The sequence below is a fragment of the Sander vitreus genome, chromosome 8, assembly GCF_031162955.1.
Source record: "Sander vitreus isolate 19-12246 chromosome 8, sanVit1, whole genome shotgun sequence".
Taxonomy (NCBI): domain Eukaryota; kingdom Metazoa; phylum Chordata; class Actinopteri; order Perciformes; family Percidae; genus Sander; species Sander vitreus.
Window position 1 is genome coordinate 34146937 of NC_135862.1, and position 17037 is coordinate 34163973.

At 41.1% G+C, this 17037-nt stretch overlaps 1 protein-coding gene across 1 annotated transcript in view; it reads right to left on the bottom strand.

Annotated features, from left to right (window-relative positions):
- ntrk3a (neurotrophic tyrosine kinase, receptor, type 3a) overlaps positions 1-17037 on the bottom strand; it is a 134793-nt gene that overhangs the window by 15314 nt on the left and 102442 nt on the right. Inside the window, exons 13-14 of the mRNA XM_078258072.1 lie at positions 11790-11978; positions 6082-6212 (exon numbers count right to left, since the gene is read on the bottom strand). Of these exons, the coding sequence (XP_078114198.1) occupies positions 6082-6212; positions 11790-11978 (320 nt within the window). The remainder of the gene's footprint in view (positions 1-6081; positions 6213-11789; positions 11979-17037) is intronic.

The window sequence follows — 17037 nt, forward strand, 5'->3', positions numbered from 1 at the left end:
TTTCTTTATGTGTGTTCGCCTCCAGCCAAATCACAACAAGTACAATGTCATTACCATGACGACAAGTTGACATTGTCAGTCACTGACTTAATATAGTATGCCATATGTACCTGCACCGAGATGGCGACTGGCTACGTGCTGCCTCTGTTGTATATTGTGTGTAATGTTTCTTTTGTTGTTGTCTGGGGGCGGACTGCTGCCTTGTTTTCCTTGATCCACTGATATTCTTACCCTCCATTTGTTTTTCTCTTCATTAGCCCTCTCTGGTCCTCTCCATGAACACTACAATGTGCTCTACTTTCTTTCAAGAGAAAGGTTCTCAGGGGCCAGAGCAGAGTCAAACAACCCATTCAGACAGGAAAGACAACATATTCTTCAGTAAATGACAATAATGAGTTGAAACACTTTGATTATTGTTAATAGTTCTAATAGCGGTACTGCTGCCATGGTTCCCTTCTCATTAATCTCCCTCATCTGTCTTCTCTTTCCTTCTCAGAGCCTTGTTAATGCTCACAACTCTTCTGCTGATATAATTTGCAGAATGTATGTGCCACTTTAACCTTTGAATAGTTGATTATAAAAGAGACTTCATATTTAATAGATCTGATGCAGATATATCCCATTCAACATCACATGTTGGGAAGTGTTAACAGAGGATCTCTGTCATTAGCCAGACTCTAAACAGTGACTTAAAATGCTTTATTTAGAAATTTCAGAAATAAACGTGGCTAAATAACCTTTTGAACCCTTGGCAGCATCCCTTTATTTACAGACGCAGGATTTTTTCCCTGTGAGGCCACACAAATACCTGGATGTGGACAGATATGGGCCTCAGTTCTCCTAATGTATTACTATGGTGAGACCAACAAAAAAGGACAGTTTCATGTATTGTATCACTCCTGTTTTATCTTTCTCATGCTATGAATCTATTTTGTCAGGTTCCCACCATCATGCTTTGGGAGCAATGAACAGAGTAAATGTTACCATTTTCAGCCTATATTTCTTAACATTTGGGTGAACGTGTACCATGAAAAGTCATGTTGCATTAGCTCATAGCAGTTCCTGTTTGCACTGTAACCATGGATACAGACATCAATGACTGACTACCTTGATTCCGAAGTCTAAACATAAAGATGAGGCTGTATTTGAAGTTACATATCTATGATTTCTTTCCTCAGTAAACATAAGAGATATGGCGGAAAAGTGGAACTGATTCCAGCAGGATGTGGATCTCAACAAATATGTGTAAAATTGGGTTCAAATTAATTAGTCGTAGTAAATTTTGAAATGAGGAATATTATATGTGCCTGGGAAGAATGATTTAGAAAAAGTAGCATTAGTTGAAGTATGTCTCTCCCACACTCACTGTTACATTTGTGTTCTCGCTATCATTTTGTTCAACACGTAATTATCCTGTCATCCATATTTTCATGATCACAAACAAACTTCCAAAATGTATCTCTATTAATTAGGGAAAGTGAATCAAATGGGGAATATAAAATGTGTGCTGCAGGTAGACTACACATCTGTTTACTTGACTTTAGAAGTCAGAGCATTTAAAATATGTCAGCACAGACTTATGCAGGAATGTAAAGTAAATGTGTGTATGAACTAATGTTGTACCTGTGTGCATCTTGTGTGTGTGGATCTGGGCTGGTATCCAGTGAAATGTTTAAATTTTTTCTCACAATTCTTACTTGGGTCATTTCCTATATTGAGAACAGAGCCCCCCGTTTTCAAATGGACCAGAGTTTGTTTGTTTGGTCTGCACCAGAGTTCCAATGAGCTTTCAATGAGACTCAGGTGTGAAAGCAGTCTGAAGTCTGGAGCTGCTCCGTAGACAATGAATGGGAGACTGATACTGTACTGTTCTCAGTTGTGAAACAGATGTACCCACATACATACATTCATTGCTATGGTAATGCAACTTCAATAAAGGCATTCCTGAAGTCTACACACCATGCTAACTGCTTTCCCATAATGCTGTTGCATGTAACTGGCACTAATTACTGATTGAATTAGAGATGGGACTGGACTGCCCTTCATTGGTCTTTCAAAAGGAAATAACCTGTGGCACAATCATTGTAAATACTAATTGACCTGTCATGCATCAGCATACTGAGGAAATAATTTGCATAAAACATTAATGATCAATAATTAATGAAAAGATGACTTCCTGAACCTTCTTGTCAAACCAATACAGGCACACACTAGAATTTTTCAAATGAAAATGAAATGTTGTGGGCTGATTCATTTAGATTCTCTATGATATGATGCTCCTTAAAGACTAATCCAGGTTGTAAGCAGAAGGAAGCAGGCTGCGATTACTGTGGTGGCAACTCATTTGGTTAATATGCACAATAACATTCTGACTTCTGAAGTGCTTGTGCACAGTTTCTGCCAAGAAATATGTCCAGGTGATGCTGTTAAACCTCCTACACGTTAGGACATACTGTTGCCAAAATGCTTGATTTGTAGATGCACGACCAAAATCATTGAGATGTAGAACATCCAAAAACGTAGTACTAGTACTGTAGGTACTGTACTATAAAACTACTGTGTGTGTGTGTGTGTGTGTGTGTGTGTGTGTGTGTGTGTGTGTGTGTGTGTGTGTGTCTCAGATAGGGCTGGTTGTACGGATGGCAACCTATAGAATCATGTTGCAAAGGCCAATCAATCGTGCAGGATTAAAAAGGCTGCAGCTGTAATCCCTCTATATCCTCACTGAGACACCTGAATGCTGCAATGTGTCGGCCATGTTTCCATTAATAATGGCTGCTGTACAACAGATTCTTTTTCTTCAACATATAGCATTTAGCAGTTATTAATCTAATCCACGCCATATTAGCTATATTTTAGCTTAACTGAGTGTTAACGTCATAAACTGGACTGATGGTTTTCAATTCCTGTTATTTCCTTTCATATATATTTTACATTTGCAGAACAAATGTTTCACACTTTCTCACAAGCTCTGTGTGTGAGTATGCACCTGCACACTCCACACTTTCACATCAAATACGATCGATGATTTCAAACTTCAGTTGTATGTAAGGCTGTGAATTTAGAGGCCAAGTGCTGAACATTGGATACCATTATACTTTGTTGAATAAATAGCAAGATGTCCATCAAAGGATGTGCAGTATACAAATGCTTAGTCTTCAAACAGTTCTCAAGCCCTCATGTGAGATAATAGACCAACAGTTAGTATGGGAGAGCAAGGAAACTAAGTATACTCTTAAAGAGGCCTTCCTGCAATTTAGTATTATAAAATACTGAAAAATTGTAAAATAGTCCTGACCAGGCATTCCGGAACAACCAGCAGAGCCCTGTCTGAAGATCTGAGGCTAAAACAGGGCTGATGTGATCATGTCAGGCAGCTGCGTTTTGTACCAGCTGAAGGCACGAGATGGCTTTTTGCTCAACCCTGAATACAATAGTTTACAGTAAAATAAAAGCACGATGGCCTTCTCAAGATCAGGCTGAGGGAGGAAAGACCTGATCTTTGAGATGCTCCTTAATTGAGAGAAACATGACTTTTGTAATTTGTATTTCAAAAGAAAGGTCATTGTTAAATATCACACCCAGGTTTATGGCTGCAGGTTTGACATTTGAAAACAAGAGTCCAAGATGATTCTGTAAAAAAGAGATGGATTATTTGCAGTTATTTGTTTTTGTTTAACTGGAGAAGGGTTTGGGACATCCAGCATTTTATATCTTACAGATATATTTGTAAGATATAATTAAGTAATTTTTTATTAAAATTGCCATCTTCACCAGTTTTAATGGGAAATAAATGTATGTGTCATCTGCATAACAATGGTACTGGATTTTTGTTTGTGTATATGGATGTATTTATGTATTTGTGTGATACGTCCCAGTGGTAGCATGTATATACAGAATGACAAGGGGGCAAATGATGAAGCCTTGGGGAACACCAAAGGTCAAAGGGGCCACTGAGAAGGAGAATTTGCCCATCGCTACTGAGAAAGACCTGTCTTATAAGTGAGATTTTAACCATTTAATGAAGTATACCTGATGCCGAACCAGTTCTCAAGGAGATCCAATAGATCCACATTGTCAAATGCAGAGCTTAATCTAGAATTAATTGAATTTGAACAATCACCAGCATCAGCTGTAAGTAAAAGGTTGTTTGTCACTTTGATTAGAGAAGATTTAGTGCTATAATGTGCAGAGAAACCTGATTGATTTCTTTCAAGTATTAATAAAAAAATTCAACTCTAAGTAAACATTCTTCTCTAAAACTTTTGATAGAAATGGTGATTTAGAATTTTCTTTTTTTTTAAATCAGTATGGTCGAGGCTTGGTTTCTAAAGAAGTGCGTACTACTGCATGATAAAGGCAGGAGGGAACACAGTCAGTGGACTGAGAGCTACTTAAAATCAGTAAAATAGTGGGACAAACACTGTTAAAAACTGTGTTGAGAAATCTTGCAGGAATAAAATCTAAAGGACTTGATGAAGGCTTTAATGTGGCCATTATGTCCTTTAAAGTGCAGAGTGAAAGGTGCTGAACGTTATTCACCAAGGCAGATGGGTTTCAGTGTGGAGAAGCAGGGTCACTGGTGGTGGCATGATCAATCTGGAGGTATTATCATGTATTATCATTTACTTTGATTGTGAAGAAGGATAGAAATTGCTCAAAGATCATCAGATTGGCTTCAGTCTGTTGTCTAGGAGAAGGGTTATGGCTAATGGATTCAATGGTTTTAAAAATAATTCTGGGGTCATTACGGTTTGTTGAAATATAAGTGAAATAGGAGGACCTGGTTTGTTTTACAGTTTTCAGATAGGTAGATATTAGTTATCTCAAAATTCTCTTTTTCACTCAGCTTGTCTGCATTTTCCCTTTATCTCTTGGGTGTTGTTATTTAGCCAAGACATGCTGTGAGTTGATTTGATTTTCCAGATTTTCACAAGTGCTATGGAGTCAAGTGTGGTTTTAGAAGTATAAATGCAGTTTGTTAGTTCTTCTGTAGACATACAGACAGTACACCACAGAGGTGGACCTCAGTCTGCTCTTGTTTAGTGTCATCAGAGAAAATTTGTTTGTTCACTCATGTAGAATGAAATGAACTGAGCATCCTTCTGTCGTGGTGCATCTGGACATTAGCCAAACATCTGTAGAACTGTGACAGCTGCTGCTGGCCACTTCAGAGAGTATCATCACATTACAGTTCAATAAGCTCCAACTGCCCTCCTCCTCTACTTCCTTCACAATAACCGAGAAGTAAAAAAGTGAGGTCCAACCACTCATGGTTGCTCAGCTGTGAACGTTTTCTTTCAAAAAGAGGTCAATTTCAGATCTCAGAGAATAGAACCACTCCAGAACTGTCCCCCGACTAAGCAAGCACACATCTTAGTGGTAGATTACATCCCTGTGTTGTGCATCAATTTCTCAAAGGAAAGCCCGAAACTCCTGCTGATTTGGCGCTCTTTATTAGATGAGGTGAATAGTTTTCTGTACTCATCATATGGAACAGCTCGGTGGCTCTAGAGTGATGTAACCCCGACTGACTGATAGGAAACACAGACTGGACTCACATGACTCAGACGTAAACGTATATCTGTGAGCACACGTGTTCCATCAGCTAGATGCATGTGCACCAGGCATAATTTGCCACTTCCTGGGGGCTTTCATTTGACATAGCGGCCAAACTGTGGAATTACAACTTCCATGTCCATCACTTCAGGCCCAAAAGACTTTTTCCATTTTGGATTTTTTTGAGCATCACAACTCTTGCGAAATGACCCGTCATACTATCAGAATTGTATACAATTAAATCATTTAAGTTAGCAGAGCGCTAAACAAGAAGTAACTGGCTTGGCCAAAGTTAAACTTTCACCTTCATGCGCCACTGAGCAACTCTCAGAGGAATGAACGGGGCTCCACCTCCAACAATGCACCCAGGTTTTATAATCCATCCATGATTTCCACACATTGTTTTCTCTGCTCCTCAGAAAGGCAGATGCTGTGTTTATACACACACACACACACACACACACACACACACACACACACACACACACACACACACACACACACACACACACTATCTCTTACCTTTACAGCTACCAGCATCTTGTCCTTGGTCGGGCTCAGGTTGTAACATTCAGCCAGGAAGACCTTGCCGAAGGCTCCTTCTCCGAGCTCCCTCTTCAGAATAATGTCCCTCCGTTTAATATGCTGAACATCTGAGAGGAACAGAGTTACAGGGCCTGAGTTGACATCCATTGCAATCAGTTTTTATGCTACCACACAGCCACTGAAAAAGTGGCCTAAATCCTTCTTCTACTTGTTCTTTAGGATGATGCTCAGTTCAACCACATTACAAACCCACCACATTACGAGAACACATTTCACCAAAGAAACAGCCTGTGAATTGAATTTTATAAATGTCATTTTCTTTCTATGTTTAATTTCCACCACTAAATTCACCTGAAATGTATCGAGGTGGAAGCTGAACCTCAGAGACACGTATCTCAAATCAAATAGAGTTGACTGCTGACTGTTTCAATCTAAGCACCATCAAGAGACAATCATCTTTTCAGGACAAACCAGCACATTCTCTTTAAACCTACATTAGATACTCAAATGTTTTCCATCTGTCAGAATGTATTGACACCTCTCACTGATTTGTTTATCAGAAGGGCTTCAGAAAATAATCTGACAGTGAAGCTAGAATATTTAGCTTACGTCTAAGGTTTTCCCTTTAGGGTTTCACTTACTGTGATGTTAATAATGAGTCACTGATTCTATAATATATCTCATACGTAGATCACCAAAATCACTCTGTATGATGTTTATCAAATACAAGACAAAAAATTTAGAAATCAAAACTAGGGAACAGTCACCATTTATAACTGGATCAATGATCTGGGGAAAAGACAAGTGTGAAAAATGATTCTATATGCCTCTGTATGAACAGTTGTCAGACTCGAAATTGGCTGCTGAGTGAAATCAGAAAAAAAGCCTTCAGTAGTCCAGAGAGGCCCAAACTGATGTTAATATTTCATAATGAGGTTAGACCTATGCTTTGGGTGACACGGCCCCATATAAGAACATTAAAAAATGCATTAATTAGTCTGGGTCTCAAGATGAACAACAAAGTGTATTCAGCTCAGGTCCCTGCAGGACACCAGCAGCAGCATGTCTGATGAGTCTGGGGCCCGGAGGGACGGCTCATTTGGGCCATTTGTCACTTTTTGTACAACAAATTGTAAAGATGTGAACCAGTTTGTCCTTGTTGCATTTGGAGTAAGATCATTTAAATGATCCTGCAGGATGGATGGAGGACAGGGTTAATTACTGTACTTTCCTGCATGGCTTATGTAATGAATTAATTGCCTTGCCCTCAGAGGAGCTGTCACCCCCAGCATTCAGGCTTCACAGCCTTCAGAACCTTATATGAATAATTGCTGATGAAGAAGTGGGGCCGTGAATGCATAATGTTGTACTATTTATCCTCAGTGTTACTTTGCTGCATGTCTTAAGACTAAAACTTTAATGCTTGGTTTTCAAATACACTTTCATTGATGGGTGGTGACTATTGGTCTTTAGAGAGCCTGTCAGTGGTTGACTGTTCCTCAACCCCCACAGACCAACCCAGTCTCACGGCAGTTCGTGAAATGATCATGTTATTTAATCTCTTGATTAGTGTACATGGACACGTTCATCTTGTTTATTTTGTGGTGGTCAGCACATATTTTAAACTAATGTATTTCAATGGGAAGCAGCTTTCGTGATCACAGCACGACTACGGTAGTGAGTAGTATGAAATGCCGAAAATCCGCGCAGGGAGGTTGGTTGGGGTGGTGGATGGGTCAAACAACACAGGACTTTCACGCCGGAGACCGGGGATCGTGTCCCGTGTGACGTTAACGTTGCATCCCGGAGACCGGGGATTGTGTCCCGCGTATGATGTTAACTTTCCCACGTTGTTCTTTTCCTAAACTCAACCGTCCCGTTGTTGTCCCGCGTCCCCCAGAGACCTCGGATCGTGTCGCGGCATGTGACGTTAACTTTCCCCGTTCTTCTTTTCCTAAACCCAACCTCCGTATAGATGCTTCCCATTACGTGCTGACCACCACAAAATAAACAAGATGAACGTGTCCGTGTACACGAACCAATAGATTGATTTCGTTCACTAATTCACAGTTGTTTGGTGTTCAGCTCATTGAGGACTTGATCACACAGTTGTAGATGTAACTGTGTAGGTGGGATTATCTTATTAGCATAGTATGCTAGCTACATCTATGAAACATTTCTGGAAAAAAACAAAACAGAAATGGAGATCAGGTTTTACGTCAGTCGGCTTTATGCCACTGTGTATCACATGTTCAGCAGATAAAATTATCAACGCCCCAAAATATCCATTAGGAAATATGCCAAATAAATAAATGCATTAATAGCATAACATAATGTAAGCCTAACTTTTTACCTTACTACTCTGACCCTGAAAACCAGAAATAACAAATAGAATGTCCACCTTGTAGCTAGACGGACAAAATACCAAATCCAAACAGCAAACACAATTCAGTAAGTTATACTAAATGTTAAGCCGCCAACATATGACGTGCGATTTGCTCTCTGAGCACCGCTAGGTAGAGCGCAGAGCACAGCGCAGAGCAACGCGCAGCGAAGGTAAATGTCATCAAGGGTCGCAAGGAAGCTATTTCCTGTTGCTAGGTAACAACATGCTGTTATCTCATTGGTTGCGCTTTCGAAAGGTCAGCCGTAACTACGCAGCTTAAAGCGGCAAATCCGAGCAACGCCAGGGGTAGTGACGCGCATAGTTGGGCGGCACCGCTCCCCCCACAGGAAATCAATGGAATGGCCGGCAAAGCGGTTTTGCCACCTATCATGTGTAGCTTTATGTTATGAATGATATTAAAGTGTCCCAGCAGTCAACACTGTCCTGTTGTCTTGATTTCTTCTTCACAGAAAGGAGGATTGACGAGTTTGATTCTGTATGTGGTGGACTGTGTCTCCGTGTCCGTTCTGTGAGACAGACTGAGCTCAGCCCGTCCCAGCCTGCAGGGAACTGAGCCGCAAACTGCTTAAAGATTCAGCGCTGTGACATGGAACTTTTAACTGTCTGCCAAAGTCTTGGGGGGGGGGGGGGGGGGCACACAAACAAGGAGGTAAATGTACAGGTGCAGCAGCAAAGACACAAAAAGGACCCACTTTCACCGTACACTCACACACACATACACACACACACACACACACACACACACACACACACACACACACACACACACACACACACACACACACACACACACACACACACACACACACACACACACACACACACACACACACACACACACACACACAAGGTTAGCTGAATGAGTTGACCGTTCCGCCACTGGGTTGCAATTAGCCAGCCTGTAATGAGCTGTGGGACTCCCATCATGCACTCTGCTATAGGAAGGAGAGGACAGCAGAGCAAACTGAACATTTCCATCATTTCAACCTTTACTTGAAGTGGTGTCTTTAGTGCATTATAAGCACATTGTGATTGAATGGGAATTATATTAAATACATGATAATAGATGAAACAGAATGTGTAAGAGCACAGCTTTATAGTTAATGGCCTGAAACTATTGTATGTGAATGTGAATGCTTTGTTGATTTTAATGTGAAGCTTTCTTCAATATTGTGCTAACTAAAGGTCTATCTGAAATCCACATTTGTTGGCATTACAAAACCAGAAAATATGACGCTGATGTGTTAAAAAGTTACAGCAGCATGAAGACGAAGAATTTTGAGCATAACGAGGATGGTGCAGGACTTTATTTAAATATGGAAATATACCATTGCTGGGTCACAGCAGCACGATTGTTCCAGCTCCAGCATATGTTATGACGTATTCTGGTGTAATGCTTCTGTACAGTTTACAAAGTATGTACGTAATACACTTCATTGGAATTGAAAGCACCATCATTACCAGGAATTCTCCACCTGTGACTGTCTAAACCATCTTTTTGTGTCAAGTTACAGCCATGATGTCGGAGGTTTGACCCCACCAGTCTCCCAAGGAATCCTGTGCATATTGTAGGATTTCTGCAGTGCACGATTTACAATCAGTGTGCACTGGTGAAGAAAGTAAGGTTTGGACGTAAAGATGGTGGGTGGATTCGCTGCAACTTTAGCTCTCAAGCTAAAGAGTAACAACATTGTTTCATTGTGTTTAACTGACTGAGTGAACTCAGTAAGGAGAGATGCGTAAATTGTAAAATAAATGAATTGTAAAAAAACAACTGTAAATTATAGACAAAAGATTTTCAACAATATAGCATATTAGACTAAAAGTATGAAATTGTATTGCCTCATGAATACAATATCATATAACCATGTGAGAAATATGAAACCAACAAGCAGAATAACGCAATATGTGTGTGTGTGTGTGTGTGTGTGTGTGTGTGCGTTGGTGTGTGTCGGTGTGTGTACTAGTGAGTTGGGCATGAGCTCACATTTTGAAGATAATGGTGGGTTTATGATCACACACACATGAGAGAAAGCAACACAGTAAACACACACACACACACACACACACACACACACACACACACACACACACACACACACACACACACACACACCAGTGGACATACAGTATATAGCTGGTGATAATCACACAAGGTGACTCTTGTGATGGACCAGCATTGCCATTGGCAACAACATCACTACTGTGTGTGTGTGTGTGTGTGTGTGTGTGTGTGTGTGTGTGTGTGTGTGTGTGTGTGTGTGTGTGTGTGTGAGTGCTGTCTCCCAGGGGATTTGTTGAGATTCATGTGGCTGTAAAGGCAAACAGTGATTTGCTCCGCTGCTGTGGCAGAGTACTATCTATGTTCAATAGAGACAGAGGGTGGAGAGACTACTGGAATAACAGAGAGAGAGAGAGAGAGAGAGAGAGCTCTGCCATCAAGCTTTTTTTAAGAATCTGTTTTTAGTTTTTTTCTTGCCTTTATTAGAGCAGCTGAAGAATCAGAGTAAAGGTTGAAGAGACTCAAAGCCGGGCCACTGCTAAGGACTGAGCCTACATGGGACACACACTCGGGGCTTTTACAGAACTACTATGGCTAAGACTCATGTTGTTGAATGTTAACAACAACATAATCATTATATATATGTTGCAATGACAAGGTGCTCATATTTTGCTGTAGATGCCCTTCATGTACATGCAAACAAGATGTCTTGTATGGTATGGAGGGGGGGAGAGTGTCCAACTCACTGCATTGAGTTGGACACAAACACAACACCCTCCGGTTAATTCTCTGTTAGCAAATTATCTCCATGGTAGTTCCAACGTTTCAGAGACGGTAGGTTTAACATGGTTTCACATTTGAAATCACACTAATGTCACATAAGTAATATCTTCAGTTTGCAGTTGGTCCAATCTGTTTGCACCACAACTAAATCGCACCAGAGATTGGTTGGAAGCGGAGCAAGACCCACCTTTACTGTTATCTTTACTGTGCTGAAGTAGAAGGAAGGTACATCCTATTCAAACAAAGAGGCTGGCTGTTTTACTTGTCCTGTGGTGGACGGTCTCTGTGTCATCTTGTAAACAAGATTTTGAGGGATAGTGACATTAACTATGGCTAAAAATCTGTACCAATGCTGTACCAATCTACATCTTAAAAAAAACTGGGCATTACTGTATTAAAAAAAAAAACAGTGAAAACTGTAAATGATCCATAAGCATTCTACATATTACCAGTGTGCACAGTGTGTGGGTCCATGTAGATGTCTGTACTTACAGGTGGCAGGTTTGTTACAGTTGTGTCCGTGTCTGAAGTACTGTGGGTTCTCTATGACGGGGATCCTGGTCATCCCAATCACCACGGCATCTGGCCCGCCATCCAGCGTACAAGGGCTGATAATCCCATGGTTGACATGATGAAGGGGGCTGGCAGAGTCTTCCTCCCCGCTAATCACTGCTACTGGTCCTAAAAAGACAGAGCAACAGACTGAAGACCTGTCGGTGAAACAAGAGCCCAAACTAGAGGAAACTATCTAACTAGCTTAATATTTATAATTCTGAAACAGTTTCTTCAAATAAACCCTTGTTTGTATTTGAAGAAGAGGGATGGAAGGGCCATGAAGAGAAGGAATGGGATGGGTAGGGAAGAAGAATCTTAGTTTGTGAATGACAGTCAATCAGTTGCAATACTATCAGTCAGCAAACATCAGTGCATCATGCTTTCTCTGATGCAGTCAGTGAGTCTGCAAGGCAGCTCTTCCATCAATCAGCCAGTCAACTAGTCCGGATCATATTTGGATCCCACTAGATGTTTGTATCATTATAAGATTTGAATCAGAATGCAAAAACAGATGAGAAATCATCTATAGAGATCTAAAATGTTCCATTTTACATATCAAAGCAAAGAAGTAGACCCTCCATGACAGTCAGTAGATTAATCCCCAAATGCAGGAGATGACTCCATGATGTAAAGACTTAAAGACCAACAACTGGCCCTAGATCCAATGATGAACAGCTCTCGTGTCCCAGGCCTCATCCCAACTGCATTTCCTGTCCAACGAAGTCTACAAAGTCATGTCTTTATGCCATCTAGATATTCTGGAAAAAAACATCATTGATGAACTCCAAACTGATATTCTGCAGACGACCCTTGTCAGAGAGTCAGTTCATGTCACAGCCGACATTAGATGTGATTAGACTCAAGTGAGTGTGCTACCGCGATTTTTTGTCAGTGTTCATTTCACACCACTGAGCACAGCGGACAAGGCTTTGTTCAGTTGTGTTGATTTTAACAGAGATGGGGGTCAGAGGAGGGGTTAAAGAAAGTTTGAAAAAGCTAAAAAAGTATGGCGTACAGGCAGAAAAAGGTTCAGTGGGGCAGAGGACAGGGATTAGAGATACAGGAGGCTTCCTTAATAGAAAAAAGGACAATGATTATTGTTATCTTGTCAATAAGAAGGATGGCTGAAACGATGAATATCAGAATGGAGAGCGCTTTAACGTCACCTCAGTGGTTTGAGCTGCACCACACACACACACACACACACACACACACACACACACACACACACACACACACACACACAATTAACATCTGTGCTCATTTTTTACCTCAATAAACAGAAGACCATTGCCAGCCAATTGTTTTTGACCAAGAAATAGTCAAATGAATGTATCTAGTGTCCTGATTGGCTCAGTGGTAGAGCTGGCACACATATACTGAGAGGTTTATGCCTCGATGCAGAGGTCCATGGTTCGAATCCGACCCGTGACAATTTCATGCATGTCTTCTTGCTCTCCTTTCTCACCTAGCTGTTCTGTCAAAAATGAAAGGACAATTCTGGCGTAAAAAGAACCTAGGGGTTATTAACAGATGTGTACCCACTCTGTCGTTCTCTGGGACATGTTTTCATGCCAATCGAATGAGTTTGGAGCTTGAAAGACGCTAACGCGGACCGCTGATCAGCTTACAATGCTAGTATTCGGGGCACAGGGAACGTAAAAACAAATGGCTATTTATACCACTAAAAAGGCTCAAAATATCACCAAACTTCAACGGTAGCATAATGAGGGTCCCTAAATGTTAACCGAAGCATTGAGAACTTTGTAAGTGTACAGACAGTTTATTGAACAAAGAGCTCCGTGAAAGGGCTACGAGAGAGAGAGAGCTACCGGTAGTCAATGCCGCAACACAGCCTCGTACTTCAGGAAACTGGTGGTGTACCTGCGGACATTGTGAAGCTATGGCCACCGAACAGGAGTATCTGTGTTGCAAGGAGTGGGACCTGTTGCGTTGCGATGCCCAAGAGACGCAGTGTTTTGTGCAGTCTGAAGATTTCCCCTGTCTGATAAACAGGGCTGTACTTGAAACCTTTTCGGTGACCCAGACCGGAGGGACCAGATGGACAGTTATCCACTGAGTAAGTACACTGGACAAGTTATGCAGAGTGCGATTATTTCAGATATATTGAGCAAATTGCTTTTGATTTTAGTTTGCATCGCCAGCTGTAAGTCATGACTGGTTTCCAAGACGACGGCAGCATGTAAACATGAACACGAGTGTCTTTATAATCTATCTTTTCAATAAACTGTCTGTACACCTACAAAGTTCTCAATGTTTCGGTTAACATTTAGGGACCCTCATTATGCTACCGTTGAAGTTTGGTGATATTTTGAGCCGTTTTAGTGGTATAAATAGCGAATTGTTTTTACGTTCCCTGTGCCCCAAATACTAGCGTTGTAAGCTAACCAGTGGTCTGTGCTAGCGTCTTTCAAGCTCCAAACTCATTCGATTAGCATGAAAACATGTCCCAGAGAACGACAGAGTGGGTACACATCTGTTAATAACCCCTAGGTTAGTGTTGCGCCGGAATTGTCATTGTCATTGTCATTGAAGAATGTATCTACACTTCTACACTTGTAGAATATGTGTAGAACATATGTTTACAATACAAGCGTTACAAACATGGCTCGGCCAGGAGCTCAGCAGAAAACCAACAGGAAATGGGTTGCCGATACTGAAGGATAAAAACAGACCCGAACATTTAACACAGTCAGAATTAGTCATTGGTGTTATATTAACCATCAATAATTGATTTATTGTTCATGAGGCTCTTACTTTATTTAATGGTCAGTATAGATTATTAGAGGTTAATGTGATTGATTTGGAAATCTACTCACACATAAAGAGCATCTCTGACTGTAATGCCAAAGTAATACATAGACCTTGAGCTAACCTGTTCTCCATGTTTTCTGTTCACCTGTTCTGCTCTGCATGTTTATTAATCCTTCTTATTGAGATGTATATATATCGCCCATTCAATGTCCTCTCCGGCTGTTATCGGTTCTGGGGTTCTGCTGCAGCACTTGAATTGTCCCCATGGGAATCCTAACCATGGTATCATTATTGGACTGTGTAGACTGTGTGCTGTATATTACAGGGAGTCCAACACACCAGCTGAGAGCCACTGATGTGGACTTGTCAGTATTCTCTGCTGGAAGCGAACACATTAGCCTGCAGTTAATACGACTGACACAGCCAACCTTCACAGCTGACAGAAAACAAGGAGGCATTTGGGATGTGTGTGTGTGTGGGGGGGGCATGATGAGAGAGAGAGACATCAACCTATGAAAGCATGGATAAAAGGATGACGAAGGGACTGAAAGGAGGGAAGGTGACAGAATGATCTCAGCAGCGATGCAATACATGAAAAGAGAGCACCTATCAGGTTTATGGTTCAATTACAGACTTTATACCTTTAGCAACACACAATAAGTTAATGGAGGTGAAGTCAATCTGTGCTGAGCTTTTGCCTACACGACAAACATTGACCAACTACTAACTGACTCTGAGAGACCCAGAGAGTCAAACAAACACAGGACTTTCACCCAGGAGATCGCGGTTCATTTCCCGTTTGAAAGGTATTTTTACGTAACAAACAGAAGTACATCAAGTGCGTCGTTTTGGTGCTTAAACCTTACCAAACTGTACCCGTTTCACAACGTTAACAACGCGTTTAAAACTGTGACCGTTACCTTAGCTGGTTTAGAGATGAGGATGTATTTCCTGCCACGGCTAGGGGCACTAATTTATGAAACGCTCCTTTGCGTCATTTTAGAGGGTAAGAACAAGAGACCTATATCGTTGTATGGTTTGGAGGACTGGTTGCATTACTTACTCTTTACTGTGTTTACTAGAGTAAGCTAACAGTCACTACAGTACACCACCAAGCTTCCAACACTACCTCCCTCAGAAGGCAATGCATTCTCATGAACGGGTTCAGCCTGCACAGGGATGTGCAAAGGTATTGTGCTGGACCACTTCCTGTTCTGACCAGAGATAAAAAAAATTTAAAAAAGTCCTGCGGCGCGTAGAGGTTATAAAGTGTGTTACAAACCAGAATACAAAACAGAAAATAAACAATACTGTAATAGTGGAGGTACAATTCTAAATTGTATCCTTAGGAAGGTGCTAGATAAAAGGTCACGAGTCATGAAAAGGTATAGTTCAACATTTTAGGAAATACGCTTATTTGCTATATTTTGTCAAGAATTATCTTCAACATGTTACTCCTAGTACAAATGTGTGCGTAGCCTACAGAGGAATCCAGCCTGTAGGTTAATGAGCTTTGGAGTTGTCAGCAGGTGTATTATTATTGTATTAGATGTATTAGGTGTATCAGTGTTTATTATTGCCAAATCAACATATGTTTGACATAAATATGCAAGCTTGCATATTCCTTTTTTTTTTATGTACATCATTTCCAGCTCAGGTTTGTAGCAGCTTTTTCCTCCGCAGGGCCTCTCAGTTGTGGACGTCTGCTGAAGGACACTTGAAAAGAACGTGAGTATTGACGGACATGTTGGCTGCTGCAGGGCTCACACTCTGACCTTTGTCAGTTACTGCACAACATATGTTAATATTTTGGCCATGGGTCAGCCAAGCTGACATGTAGGCTGAACAGCCAGCTGGTAATGGATGAGCAAGGACTCAGAGTGAGTGACAGAGAGACATGGGGGAATAGAGAGGGGTACAAGATAAAGGGTGTCAGAAAGTGCGAGCTAGACAGATTTCATGGAGCACGAGCTCAGAAGTTGAGTGATGTTAGTGGACCAATGGGCAGCCAGACTGAGGAAGTGAACATAAAGCTTTCAGTAGTCTGACAGCCAGCATATATGGAGCTGGCCTTGGATTTCAGACCCAAAAGTTCTTCTAGTCTAAAGACACTGAACACTGAGCATGTTCGCATTATAAGATGAGCAATGAGGTTCTTACTTTGTGCTTTAAGGATCATGGTTGGCAGCAGCATTGATAGCCAGAAGTCATGGACCCTGTTGCGTTCTACTGCCATTGCCAATACAATGGCAGTGGAGACCCATTAGTACACATATTTGTTTGTCATTCATTATCTCACCTTGCCTGTCTAACCTCAGATCCATTTACATACACTGAGCTCCTCTCTCCTCTCTCTTTTCATCTGTGGGCAAATGCTTGTTACTAACTTAGCTTTGGGGAGCTTGTTCCC